Here is a 15,120-nt window from a genome sequence, read left to right as displayed (position 1 = left end):
CATCTCTAATCGAATGTAGGAATTTAGATAATTTTAATTAAAGCTTAAACATTACATATTTTAAATATACTATTCATAAATAGAGGTGTTCATAGGTCGAGTCAGGTTCAGGTTGGATCCAACCAAAATTTTAGGTCTGTTTGTTAGGCTCGGCTCGGCCCGAAAAATGGGCCTAAAATTTTTTCCAAGCCTAATCCAAATAAAAATGCTAAAATTCGGGCCCGGTTTGGCCCACCCGTATTAATTTTTATATTATTTTTTATATAAATTTTTAAAAATATATATATTACATCAAAAATACTAAAAACATTAAAATAAATGTTTCTCAACAAATTGAAAATAAATTAAAAAAAACATGCATACTTCAATAACACTAAGATAGGTGCAACTTAACAAGCAAATTCCTCTAAAACAGTAACAAAATTACCAATAAAACAAGAGTTAAACAATATCCAAACAAGAGCAACAAAATAGTAGGAACATAATAGTGAAATAATAGAAAAATAGTGAAAAAAAAAGAAGAAAATAGCAACAAAATAGTTTTGCATATTCTAGTTGGGCTCAAGCCAAAAAAAGCCTTACCCAATTTTTTGCTCAATCTCATTTTTCGGGCCTATATTTTTACCCAAACTTTTCCACTTTTCGGGCAGACCTACCATGGACAAGTTATTCATAAGTTTGTTTTTGTTGCTATCTTAAGTGACTTATTTGCTTAAAATGAAAACTACAATGGAGGTGCTAGATTGAAGTGGCTACTATGGCTTGTCATTGCAAAAACTATATAAAATAACAATAATAATAAATAAACAACACAAAAGGTTTGTTTACGCAATTCAGTTTCACTACGTTTGCAAACCTTAACTTAGTGAGTAATTTCACTATATTTAATCCATGACACAATAAGTGATTCACACTCTATCACTCTCTAAGTATAGAGATCTCACATTTGCACCTAAAGACTAGAGAACGTACCTCCAAATCATACCCCTTAGAACTTGTGGAATAAACACTCTATAATGATTACAATAACAGTTTGTACTCTTTCACAAAAACAATTTCTCAAAATGAACATATTAGAATGCACTCAATAAATTCTCATATATAACCTAGACAAGCCTTAAAGCATATATCAATTTCAGCTTGCTAACATAGAATCTAAGTGAATATAAGGTAACTCCTTGAAACTAGCTATTACATTAATAACAATCAAAGCACAATCAATCAAAGATATGCTCTCCAAAATCAACAACACTATCTCGATCAAATCTCTACATTCTAAGGAATTAATTAATTCACACAAATCCAATCCAATTCAATCTTCAAATACCAAGGATTGGTTTCCATAGATGGACCAAAGTATCTTCAATAACATAGCATATTAACAAGTCCAAAGATTTTCTTCATTAAATTGCCAAACCAAATAAGACAAGTTTTTAACCACCTTAGTGGTAGTCTACTGTTGGCACTACCAAGTGCCACTCAGCAACTCTCAGCTCATTTTGCCTCAACAATCTCCCCTTTTGACAATTTGTTGAACAAAATAAAAATATATAGGAAACTAAACATAGTAGTCACCAATAGCTCCCTCTCGGCACAAACCTCACTCTACTAAACTCAACTTAGAACATAACACAATAATTTTGAACCATCAATGTTGTGTCTAGAATTAACACTAACAATCGAAATGCTAAATTATATCTAAGTAGCAAATAGGTAAAGTGCATCAAAGTAAACAACCACCATAGCAAAATATCATCATAGTTCCAAGTCAGTTATAATAGCATCATCGAATAAGTATCATCATCTCAATTATATAGGCCAAATCAAATATAAGTTCAAAAGAAAAAGAATTCACCACCACAAGGTTTGATACATCTTCAATGTCAACAACATCTTCTAGAAACGTAAACAACTTCATCAAATAGCAAACGGACATATATCTATATAGCATAACAACAACAATCCCAACACATCATAGAAACCAACACTCAAACCAATAGCTTCCATATCCACTCTACTCTTCATCTATTCTATACTCTACTTCCCTTTTTATTCAACAAGCTTACCAATTATAATCTCTTGATTAGACCAAGGAAAAACGAATGTTGAAGAATATGGGGATTAAACTAATACAAACAAGTAAGAGTGAGTCGATTCATTGAATCAGGAGTACAAGATCACTAAATTGAGTGAACAATTATGCAAGGACCACTTGCTTTGTAGATCATTCTTTAGAGCAACCTTTTTGTCCCTAATATGTTGAATGATCCTTATCTCAGCCTTTATCCTGACTATATCTCAATTATGAGATTCAATAGTGGATGTCAAATGATCAATCATCCTTCTGTTGAATCCTTCCTCATTGCCCGAAAAGCTAGTAGAAGTGGGCATTTCTGCCTCCCTTGTAATACTTGTTGCTTCATGGTTTACTTGTCTTTTTTGCTTAACAGCTTCTTTACCTACCTACTCTGCTGGCTCTACACTAGCATGCTTACCTTCTAGCTAGTTAAGAGATAACTTTAGCTTAAGAACTGTCCTCTAACATTTTTTTAGTGATTTTTACAATCTTTGAATTTTGCAATGTTAGTACTTGAAAAATAAAATATGGAAGTGGTAAGAGGTTTCTAGCATGTATATTATCAGCATGACTTACCACTTGATCAAATATCAATTGTGCCACATCAAACTCAATCATCTCCACTGCTTTTCTTTATTAACAGGCTGCCTTACGAATCACTAAATCTCTTCGTGTGTTTATGACCTAATTTCTTATTTCAATAGCAAACAATGAAGCATATATAATGAACAATAAAGAATCTCTAATACTTTTTCTTTTAAGCCAAGACTGGTAGATGTTGTTGGTAATGTCAATAATAGTGGCATCCAAGGATTTATCCAGTTTAACCATGTTTCTATTGAAGCATTTAAGCACCCTCTGGATTAACTCTCAATTGAACTCATACCAATAGCTTTTGATATGCACCTTTTGGTGTAATTTGCTCCTTGAATCAGTGATTGAGAGCTGCAAATTTGAATAGAACTCCAAAACAAGCACTCTCACATATGGCTTCATAAATGAAGTAGTGGCAATTAGGCCATTGTTTTTAAAAAAAAGGTTTCAATGTCTTGTTCAGCCAAACTTGCATCTTCGATTTTTTGCTCCTTCATGAATCCCTTTGTTCTAAAGGTCATGTATCTGTTTAGGCAATCTGGTGTTAGAAATACCAAATCCTTCTTGGCCAAAAGCATTTATTCCTCTACTTTTGTCTTTGCCACTATATTAGCAGCATTGTTAGAACACCGCTCTTTCTTAGCTTCTTATTTCTTTGGATGGTAGACTTTGTTATCATATGCTTCTTAGACTTAACCTTTGATGAAATAATTTTTTTAGAGGAACATTTTCCTCAAAACTTGTATCTAAATTGGAACTTGAACCAGAACCAGTGAACAACTCATCAGACGAGTCAGAATCTTCTTCACTCGAACTTTCATCTTCCTTTTATCTTTTCTGGGATAGCTTGGGGGCAACATGAGTATTCCTTTCTTCTTCTTCTTCTTCTTCTTCTTCTTCTTCTTCTTCTTTTTACTCTTAACCAGAGCCTTAAACTATTGATTTTCCACAGATTTGGTCCTTCTCCTTAAGGGGGCAGAGGATGTGACCACTAGTTTAGTCATTTTTGTGACCACAACTTTATCAAGAATCTCCTTTAGAATATCGTTAGGCACATTCTCAATCACACGAGCCTCGTGCTCTACAATATTAGTCACAAAATCAAACTTATCAATAATAATAGCGAAGATATTAACATCAACATTTAGAGTAACATTTACAAGTGTTTTGTCAAGAACAGTATCAACATCACCTTGAGAAATCATTGCATCAATTAAGGATTCCATCTTTCCTTTGTGGCGTGCTCTACTAATTCTGTCTGGTAAAATGTGCTATTCGCCCTTATGATAAGTTCTAGATAAATTCTGATTGTTCTATGATAGATACTGTTATGATAAGGTTATGAAACTTCTAAGGTTATTTTGTTTGAATTAGATATAGGAAGTTTTAAAAAGAAGTGTGTATTAGTATGTTAAAGAGATATCCGCCATATCTGAATAATGCATGTCTTCTTCTGAAATATTATGGAATCTAAGTCTTTTTTTATTATGGGTATCTTGGGTTCTGTAATAAAGTGGTAAGGAATTCATCTGAATGATTTGTGTAGTACATTATCAGTATGAGTTGGTATGGTATCTAACCAATGTATGATTTGATTAGTAGACCAATGGTATTCAGATCTGCATAAGTATTTGCCAAATGTGTATGTAACCGTCAGTGTTTAGTATTTGTGGACAACTGTTCTGGAATGAGTGTATGTGTGGAGAGATAGTTTGTATCAAGTGGGCTCTAAAGAGATATTCTTTTAAATGGTACTTTTATGGTTAAAAGAATGAATAGATCAGTGAAAAGTCTGGAAGGACCTTAAGTTAGTCAGTTTAGAATAAATTTGTACGTTAAGAGTATGGTTGTTGGCGAGTAAGTGTAAGCCAAAACTGTAATGTTATCCGTCGATATAGAAGTGTTCAGAGGGAAAGTTGGCACACAAATTATCTTTAAATATTATAGAACCCGCCAAGGTATTTTGTAGTAAAGCTCACTAAGTTCTCTTGAACTTACAATATCTATTATTGTTTCAAGTATTGTGGTAAGAGAATGCGCCATGAGGGACGACACCAGGATAGCGACGAAGTGGGTTATTATGTATACAGTAGAAAAGTGGCGTAGATTGGGGTTACACCTTAAGAGTCTATCTTTAATAAACTTTTATACTGTAATGAGTTGTAACAAGTTTAGTGTAAAATTTTATATTTAATACTTTTCTTTGTTCTCAAATCTTAAGTCTCTCAATTAAGTTAATAAGAAAAATGTTTTAAGTAATGATTGTTTGTCAATTGTTCGATATTTTGTTAAGTATCATGTGTAGTAACACCGAAATCTGGACCCGATCGATTGAGTCAGTTTGAGGGCATTACAATAACAATTTGATGTTTTGTAATAATTTTTATAATTTTTTAATTTTAAATTATTCGTTGAATATTGTGTACTACTAATGATTAGTTAGCGAGGAATATGTTTAACTTACAAAAAATATTGCTAAATGAATTTATTTGATGAAATTTGAAATTTTTACAAAAAAAATGACACACACTTATATTGAATTTTGGGATATTGTTAGGAGCCTTTTATACCATTATAAATTTATCATACGTGCATAAGTGTGGAAACTACATATTTAGAACATATGAGTGTATTTAAAAATAACATACAATAAATAATAAGGTGTATAGCTTGAAACTAATTAATAATTACACATGCAATGTATACGAATGAAAAAATATAGATCAAATTGCAAGTAAACGAAATTTAAACATATAAATACATTAAATTGAGAATATTAAATGTTCTAGAAATGTTTGTGATGATGTTGTCATCAATCTTGAGTTGATGACGAGTCAACTTATGACATCAACTCAATCGACAATATTATTAATATATACAATTTACGGAGGTAATAATGTTTACATAATAAAATTAAAATGTATAAAATATTAAAACAAACTTTTAGTTGAGGGGTAAATTTAAGGTATTTCTAATACACTTGGCTTGGGTTCATATCTCGCAAGATGTATATCTTTTATTGTTTATTTTAAAATTAAAAAAAATTAAAATACTCTCGGATGATATAATTTACTTTAAATTAAAAAAAGACATTTTAGTAATTTTCTTAATCGAGTTGTATTTGATTGACTCATAGCACCAAATCAAACAGGAGTGTAAATAATAGTATAAATTTATGATTTAATCAAATAAATAAATTGAAATAAATATTACTTAAGATATTTTTTTGGGCCAACTGCCATTAATTATTGGTGCAAGTTGAATGGCTGAACATATTAGTGGAGATATTTATCATATGTCACAATCATTGCTACCATAATCATTATTTAATTATAACCTAATGTTATTTATAAAAGACAAATTTAACATGAAAGAAAAAGATTCCCATTTTTGTAGTCCTTTTGACTATTGTATATTATTCTTGAGAAATACCATTGAGAAGCAGGAGATTCAGATGGCAAGAAGGTACTGCTACAACGATGTTCTGCCATTAACAGCCATGGTTGCAATAGAGTGCACTAATGTAGGGCTAAACGTTCTATTCAAAAAAGCAACTTCAAAGGGGATGAGCTACTTCATCTTCATTACTTACACTTACGCTATTGGAGCTCTTCTTCTCCTCCCTTTATCCTTCCTCTTTCCCAGGTCATCTTTTACGTTTTTTCTTTGCCCAGATTTGGTTATTACTCTACTTTTCCAATTTTATAATTTTAATTTTGGTATTAAATTTATTAGATCAAGTTATGTTATTAGGTTTGTATGATACCTAAGTTGTAAATTTAGTTATTTTTTTTAATTTTATATTTTAAAATTATAATTATGATATTTATAGTGATAATATAAAATTTTAAAAAAATAATTTAACTTAATAAATTTAATAACTATAATTTAGAGAAAAATAAAATTTTAATAATTAAAAATAATTTAATTAAAATAAAAATACTAAATCCATACATAAAACTAATAGAAGAATTTAATAATTTTGTTTTCTTAATATTATCAAGGCATTTTTTACAGTTATGACCACTCAACACCATTGAAAATTAGCTTGTTTGTAGTGCAGTGGACAGGTGCTTCCCTCATTGAAATTCCACCTTGGCTTTAGAATTTTCCTACTTGGCCTTATTGGGTATTGAATCACTGTAAATATTTTCTCACATGTGATCATATATATTTTCGATTCTTGGAAAGATTTCTATCTAAGAGTGGTTTTTTTTTTCCTTTTCTGGGGGCAGGTTTTTTGCTCAAGTATGTGCATATACGGGTATAGATTATAGCAACCCAACTCTTGCTTCTACTATCAGTAATCTCTCACCAGCTTTTACCTTCATACTTGCGGTTCTTTTCAGGTTTCTTCCTCTTTCTAATCAAACCAAACACCGATTCTGATTCTAATATTCAATTCAGAGTAATAGTTAAATAAATTTTGAGTGGATTTTATTAGATTTAAAAAAAAAGCACTAAACATTAATTTTTATTGTTTCTACCTTTGATTTGATGCTAAAAATAACAAGATTGGAAAGAGTAGCATTGAGAAGCTCAACCAGTCAAGCTAAAATCATGGGGACCATAGCATCAATTTCAGGCGCATTATTAGTTGTTCTTTACAAAGGCCCCCAAGTTTTTTCCTCTCCATCACCATCTTCTACTTTACTTCAACCTTCATATTCAAATTGGGTCATTGGTGGGATCCTACTTGCTGTTGCCTATCTTCTATTTTCGATTCGGTACATTATCCAGGTAAATCATACATCTCTAAGCACTCCTCTACAATGTTGAAAACTTTCGAATAAACTGAACTGAACTTGGGATTTCGGAATCTCCCAGACCCAAGTTATGGAGATTTACCCAGCTGAATTGCTTGTTGCATTGTTTTACAACATATGTGGGGCAATTATCTCTGCACCGGTTTCCTTAATAGCAGAATCTGAGTTAAGTTCTTGGATGCTAAGGCCTAGTGTTGCGGTTATTGCAGTCCTATACTCTGTAAGAAGTCAGAGCTACAATTTAGTAGCCATGTATGACATATATTTGGACATGTTTGAAAACTTTTTAAAATTGTGTAGGGTGTACTCCAAGCCTTTAGCACATTTGCGATCTCATGGGGGCTGCATTTGAAAGGACCTGTCTACATTGCAATATTCAAACCAGTATCAATCGCCATTGCTGCTTTTATGAGTGCCATTTTCCTGGGTGATTCCCTGTATCTTGGAAGGTACTGTTTTCCATAGTTTTCATGTTAGAATCATTTGAGAAGCAATCTATATAAATTCTATCTTAATTTTGCAGTATTATTGGAGCAATTATTATATCAATAGGATTTTATGCTGTGATATGGGGAAAAGCAAAAGAAGATGAAAGGACTACATCTAGCAGCAAGGTTCCTCTGTTGAAAGTGGAAGAGAATGTAGAATAGCTCAAATGATTCATTAATGGTATAGGAAATCAGAGTTTAAGGAATCATCTGTAATTAGTTTTTGTTTTATCAATGTTGAGCTGATGAACAATGGCGACGACAAAAAGGCAAGAATTTTAGGGGTGGAAAAACACTTGGATAAAAATGTAGAAGATGAAATTTGATGTCGTGAAGCAAGGAAACGCATCCTTGATTTGCGTTAGATGAGTTTGGTGGGTGTAATGTCTTGTTCAAAATGAGAGTGTGGATGACATGTTCTCTTTCTAAATTTAGGTTGGTTTCAACCCCTACTTTTCCCTTTCTATAAAGTCTATTATTCCATTTTGTAACCACTTTAAATTTAAATTTTGAAATTGGATTTCAGATAAAAAAAATTTTGTATCATTGAATAAAAAAATCTCGATTTACATGTTAAATTTAATTATTGATTTTTTAAAAAATACAAATTGTCGAAACCACTTTTTGAAAGCAAAAATTAGTCGACTTGGATTTTTAAAAAACGAAAAAAATGGGAGTCACCACCGACATTTTTTTTGAGGTGTGGTCGGATCACCCTACAATTCAATCGTTTTGATAAAACGTTTTGATTTTATTAAAATAATGATTTTGTTCTGCGAAATTCTAGAAAAACGGGTTCGGGAGTCGGTTACATGCAAGGAAGGATTAGCACCCTCGTTATGCCCAAATTGGTACCTAATTGATTAATTAATGTCTTAATGTCGAAAAATTAAAAATTTAAAAATATGATCCTTTAGTTAAAATTACTTTTAAAATTTCAAGAAGGGTGATTTCTCGTTAATCGAGAAAAAGAATTATATCCTGTGAATTAGGACACAATATCTTAAATTCCGAAACAAGAATGAACACCAAAAATTTATTTACTTTTAAAAGTTTTGATCGTCCTGGTTTCGGAAAAGAGATTATATCCCGTAAGTTGGAACATGGTCCTTTCTTGATTCCCGATATAATTTTTAAGAAATGTGCCTTTTAAAGAAAAAGGTTCATATATTTGAAATTATCAAAAAATTGAGACCCGATAAGTTAGGGTACGATCTTTTCAAAAATCTCAAATACTGAGTGTTACATTATCTTGGAAACTTTTGGATAAAAATGATTTCGAAACTTAAGTCATATTAAACATAATTTTTGAGCAAATAAAGCGTGGTGAAAATGATAATATACAATGCGAAGTGATAATTCGTAAACCAAAATGTACTCTAATGGATGACAAATAATCGATAAGTACAAATAAGCAATACAATACACATAAGGGCTGTAAGAACCCATTTTTTCCCGGCCCATAAACCAACAAAATAAACCAAATAAAAATAATAATAATATAAAAAATTAAATTATTAACAGTCCAAATTACAAACCAAGTAGATTAAGCCCAAACCCGATTACAAAATCCAAAGTCCCAAGCCTAAACTGTTAACCCAATACCAGCTTAACCCACTAAACCCAATGGCCCAAATCACCTAAGCCCAAAGCCACAAGCGAAACCCTAGCAGCTAGGGTGAGCAGCCAGCGCCGCAGCCACTAGGGCTTTCCTTTGGCCCCACAAGCCTCGCACGCCTCAGCCGCCGCTACAGCAAGCCTCCGAGCCGAGCCACGCCACCGCCAGGGACCACGCCTTCACGTATTGCACCGCACCACGTCCTTATACGCCCGTATACCTGCAACAACACGCACACAACAATAGACAACAAAAGCAGAAAACGCAACGAACGTAAAAAAGAGAATAGCAGAGAAATAGCAGGTTTTTTAGAAAAATTACCTGTAAAGTTTCTATGATTTTTTTGGCTATAAAGCCGTTTTCGAAATTGTAAAAGGGGTTCCCTTTTTTTTTAAAGGAAGATCGAATGTAAAAACACCCACACACCGAGATTGAATACAAAAAGAAATCAAAAACAAGTTTCGGAAAAAAAAAGTCTTGGAGGTGATTTCGAATTTGACTTCTGTTTAGGGGTTGTTTTCTTTTAAATCTTTCTCTGTTTTTCCTTGCTTTTCTACTGCGTTGTTCATTAGTAGTGTAAAACGAAAGGCAAAGAAAGAGGGGGCACTTACCTGGCCGTCGGATCTCTGACCACCTCTGTTGCAATCGGAGTCTTGGCGGAGGTCGAGGGCGCAAGAGCGGCGCAGAGAGGAGAGCTTTTGAGCTCTCTGTTTTTTTTTGTTTTTTTTGTTTTTTTTCTTTTTTTCCTTTCGTTTTGAAAGAATGAAAGGGTGCCTATCAGATTAGGGTTTTATCTTTGGCCCTTATGCGACATATGAAACGACGCCGTTTGGAGTTTGATCAGTGGCTCCAAAACGGTGCCGTATTGGTCCATACCCGATGACCCGACCCAGAGGTGGCTGTGACCCGTGCCGTATTGGCTGTTATGTTATCTGCCGATATAGAAGTAAGTGTTCAAAGGGAATGTTGGCACACAAATTATCTTCAAATATTATAGAACCCGCCAAGGTATTTTGTAGTAAAGCTCACTAAGTTCTCTTGAACTTACAATATCTGTTATTGTTTCAGGTATTGTGGTAAGAGAATGCGCCAGGAGGGATGACACCAGGATAGAGACGAAGTGGGTTATTATGCATACAGTGAAAAAGTGGCGTAGATTGGAGTTACCCCCTAAGAGTCTATCTTTAACAAACTTTGATACTGTAATGAGTTGTAACAAGTTTAGTGTAAAATTTTATATTTAATACTTTTTTTGTTCTCAAATATTAAGTCTCTCAATTAAGTTTGTACAAGCCCAATAATGCCCGGGCCCAAGTAAATAAATAGGCCCAAATACTAGACCCAACCTACTAAACCCAGCCCATATACAAATAAAAAAATGTAAACTAAAACCCAATAATTGAAACCCAATGGCCCAAGTTACTAAACCAAGCTTGCTAGCCCAAAACACCAGCAGGAACCCTAGGGGCAGCAGCTCCCACACGCACACCGCAACAGCGCCCACACGCCACGCTTGTTGCTCTGCGCTCGTCGTGCGCACTCCACGGTCACCAAACCTGCGAAAAGGGGGACACAAGCGCAGCAAATGACGGAAAGAAGTGGTTTTTTTTATTTTTTTTCGGATTTTTGGTGTTAATCGGCTATATAAAGCCGATGAAAATTTGTATCTGGGGGAATTTTTGCAGTGTAAAAAACAGACGAAAATAGAGAGAAAGACTGAGATTCCAAATTTTTTTCGAAGGTGAATTGTGTTTTTTTATTTTTGATTTTTCTTATTTATTTTTCATTTAAAATAAAAAGGAAGGGAAAGGGCGCTTACCTGGGTTCGGGCGTTGGTTTCGAGCGCCGTACGCGGTGGCTCCACGGCGGCGGCGGCATGAAGGGGCTAGGGTTGAACCCTAGGAGAGAGTCAGCCCCCTCCCTTTTTCCGCTTTGCTGTTTTAAAGAAAAAGAAAAAATGAAATAGAATTGTTGTTTAGAAAGAAAATTTTGGTTTTAGTATTAAAGACAAAACGGCGCCGTTTTAGCCAAGTGCGACCCGCACGGTGACCCGACCCGAAGGGGAGGATCCGCGCCTTTGGCTTTAAAAGGGAAATTGCACAGACGGTCCCTACCTTTTGCAGCGCACCCCAATTAGACCCACTGTACCGTTTTTTAAATTGGGCCGCGTATTTGATTTTCGTTTCAATTTAGTCCCTTGCTACGCAGAGTCTTGGAAACTGGGTAAAATTGCTCGATCGGTCCTCCTCCTATTGCGCGCTTCTAAATTTGCTCCCCCTTGCTTTTTACTTTTGAAATCAACATTTAAATTTTGCTTATTCGCAATTTAACCTTTAATCTTGTATTTTAGATTTTTTTTTCTTTTATGTTATTTATATTATTAGTTTTTTTTTCCTTTATTATTTTTACTATAATGTTATATATTATTATGCTTATATGCGCATGTGCATGTTAATATATATATTTTAATATATTAAATATATATACCTATTGTATGTACATTTTATTATTACTTTGTTTTCATAATTGTTACATATAAATATACATACATACATATTTTAAAAGATTTTTTATATAGATTTTGTACATACAAACATTCTTTATATCGATATACGAATGCGTATTTTCATGTTTTACCAATACATGTATACTTATACTTTTTTTCCCTGTAAATATATACATATGCATATTTTTATATTTTTATTTTATTTTCAATACATGTATTTTATTTGTTTTTGTTTGATATACTCCATTTCTTCTTTTTACATGTATACTTGTATATGCGTGTTAGATATATGCGTACACGTGTTTGCAAATTTACTTGTATATCGTACTTGTATATATATTTGTAAATATTTATTCATATTGGTCTTAAATTAAAGTTTGTTTCATATTATACATTAACTTTTAACATACCTTCCGGGAAATATACTTTGGTTTTGTCAAAACATTAAAATCATCATATTTTATAAATTTTCAAAGTATTTGGCATTCATGATTCTCGAGAAAGACCGTGTCCTAACTTACTGGATTGCGATTATTCTTCGATAAATTTAGAATGCTAAGTATTCATTTTGCATTAAATTCGCAAATTTTAAATAAAAGCTTATTCTTGGAGTTCAAAAATATTGGGTCCTAACTTACTGGTCCTGATATTTTGACTACTCGAAATAAGAATTTTCAAAAGCAAAAGGCAATATTCGGGTATTTTGAAGATTTAAAAATATTGTGCCCTAACTCACTAGGTGTGGTGTTTTATTTCTTTGAAATAAGAATGTCTTATTATTTTGATTCATTCATGAAATAAAAAGTCTCCTTTTAAAATCTTTTCAAATTTTCGACACCAAGACATTAAATAATCAATTTGGTACCGATTTTGGGCGTTACGAGGGTGCTAACCCTTCCTCGTGCTTAACTGACTCCCGAACCTATTTTCTCAAATTTCGTAGACTAAAATTATTTTTAAGGTGAGCCGCTCACACCTCAATCAAGGATCGGTGGCGACTCCAACTTTTGTTTTTAAAGTCGACAACTAAATTTTTGTTTTACAAAAAAGACAGTTTCGACAGCTTGACGACTCCACTGGAGAATTTGAGAGTCGAGCCATGAATTGATTATGCTTTATCTTTTTGTCGAAAGTCAAAAGTTTTTAAAAAAATCATGAGTTCTCTTCGCATTCATTGTTTTTTCATATTGGTATGTTGGCAATTTTGCATTTTGCATTGCATGGTCCGTTTTACCCCCTTAAGTAGGAGCGAGAAACTAGTCCTTCGTAAGGAGTTTCACCTCCGTGCAGGGTAGTGGACCGCTTCCGAGATACATCCGTACCTATGTCTTCGTGAGATTTTCATATCCGTGCAGCCATAGGGAAATGTATCTCCCTAAACTGAACTCGATCCACATGAGCCTATAATGGGTGAGGATCGAGGAATCTGCTGGTTTGGGTACCTTTACTCTAGAAACTAAGCCTCATATAATGAGCTTTAGGAACTTGCCCTAGGTAGAGCTATACCAAACCCTAGTGGATTCCTGAATAAATGTTCTTGCTATTTCATATTTGTGTTAAATTATATATTTTTGGTGTGATACTGACTTGGGTTTATTTTGTTTTGATTGCATGACATCATGATTGCATTGCATTTGCATCTTACAAAAGAGATGTTGATTTGAGTTTGATTACCAGATTAGAAAGCTTGTTATAGAATACGGGTTTCTTGATAATGTGGAAGATAATACGGTGGTCCAAAGAAAACATGGCACGAAAAGCCTAACAAGAGGAGTATACGACTTTGCTGCATGACCTGAGGATCCAAATTGTCAAAGTTTATTCAAAAGTCATCAAATGTTCCAATATCATAAAGAAGCTAATGAACGTGAATGAGTAAGGATTTACGACCTAGATCAAACAAAAAGGAGATCAAATTCGTGAGATATATCTTAATATCTGAAGGGTCGATGTCTTCACTTGGAGTATGAGGGTAAAGCCGTATATATATGTCCGCTTTATGTGAAGAGATCTGTTTTCTAGTAAAAAAATTGAAAATGAATCAACGTCTCTTTTTGCATTCATTTCATGCTTTTGCATTTCATTACATCATATGCATTAAACACAGTTAAAGGATCCTAATTAACTAAAATAATTGCTCAGCTAACCTGGAAACCAACCAACTGACCAAGCACCGTTATGGCACTCGAGCAAAGATTAAGGACATAAACTAGAACAGTGTCAGAAGGAGATGCAAGACCGGCTTCAGCTACAGGTGCAGGAGCGGTTAGATAAGATGCAACAGGATATGTCTGAGAAGATGCGAGAATCCCAAGATGATATGATGGCGAAGCTGACCAAACTGTTGACTGGAGGAGGTGATAAGAGAAAGGGTCCCATGACTGATGTCGAAGAGGGTAATGAACCACTCTATCCTCCAGACTTTACTCCTCCGCATGTTCGAACTCAAGCTGAATATTCGCACAAACCCACTGTCACAATCAGGCCTCAGCAATCCCAGGCCAGTGCTTCGAACTTTCAAGCTAGATTGGGTTCTAACCCTGAAAACTACCCTGTTAACTCTGTCATTCCTAACTTCGATGAAGTGGTTGAACAGGAAAGAATAAAGGAGGAGTTACCAAAGTAGCTAGAGGAAATGTGCAAATGGCTCGAGGAGAAATTCAAGGCGATGGAAGTCACTGAAAGATGTCGTGGGATTGACGCTAAAGAGCTGAGCTTAGTTCCTGATTTGGTACTCCCTCATAAGTTTAAGATGCCAGAATTCGAGAAGTACAATGGGACGACTTACCCAGAGGCTCATATCACCATGTTCTACAGGTGAATGGCTGGATATGTTAACAATGACCAGTTATTAATACATTGTTTCCAAGATAGGGTAGCAGGGGCAGCATCTAAGTGGTACAATCAGCTGAGCCGTACCACGATTGGTTCATGGAGGGACTTGGCACAAGCATTCATGAAACAGTATAGTCATATGACAAACATGGCTCCTGATAGAATTACCCTTCAAAACATGGAGAAGAAGCCGAGCGAAAGCTTTAGGCAGTACGCACAAAGATGGAGGGAAGTCG

At 34.0% G+C, this 15,120-nt stretch overlaps 1 protein-coding gene across 3 annotated transcripts; it reads left to right on the top strand.

Moving 5' to 3' along the window:
* The first annotated feature begins 6,052 nt into the window (after positions 1 to 6,052).
* LOC107925990 (WAT1-related protein At5g40240) lies at positions 6,053 to 8,419 on the top strand. Of its 3 annotated transcripts, XM_016856757.2 has the most exons (7): positions 6,053 to 6,316; positions 6,735 to 6,800; positions 6,907 to 7,020; positions 7,186 to 7,411; positions 7,499 to 7,657; positions 7,738 to 7,886; positions 7,961 to 8,419. In XM_016856757.2, exons 1-7 carry the CDS (start codon positions 6,126 to 6,128, stop codon positions 8,085 to 8,087), a joined length of 1,032 nt encoding a protein of 343 aa, XP_016712246.1. In that variant the 5' UTR covers positions 6,053 to 6,125; the 3' UTR covers positions 8,088 to 8,419. The 3 variants fall into 3 exon arrangements, with proteins under 3 accessions (XP_016712246.1, XP_016712247.1, XP_016712248.1); XM_016856758.2 differs by lacking the exon at positions 6,735 to 6,800; XM_016856759.2 differs by lacking the exon at positions 7,499 to 7,657.
* Positions 8,420 to 15,120: the final 6,701 nt, after the last annotated feature.

This window comes from Gossypium hirsutum, chromosome D04, assembly GCF_007990345.1.
Source record: "Gossypium hirsutum isolate 1008001.06 chromosome D04, Gossypium_hirsutum_v2.1, whole genome shotgun sequence".
Lineage (NCBI taxonomy): Eukaryota > Viridiplantae > Streptophyta > Magnoliopsida > Malvales > Malvaceae > Gossypium > Gossypium hirsutum.
The sequence above is the reverse complement of the archived record's forward strand: the minus strand, read 5'-3'. Positions and strand labels throughout refer to the sequence as shown.

Coding starts and splice junctions, on each gene's coding strand:
- LOC107925990 (XM_016856757.2), top strand. CDS start 6,126: ATGGCAAGAAGGTACTGCTACAACGATGTTCTGCCATTAACAGCCATG. Junction 7,021..7,185: donor ATACTTGCGGTTCTTTTCAG/GTTTCTTCCTCT, acceptor AAAAATAACAAG/ATTGGAAAGAGTAGCATTGA. Junction 7,658..7,737: donor TTATTGCAGTCCTATACTCT/GTAAGAAGTCAG, acceptor AAAATTGTGTAG/GGTGTACTCCAAGCCTTTAG.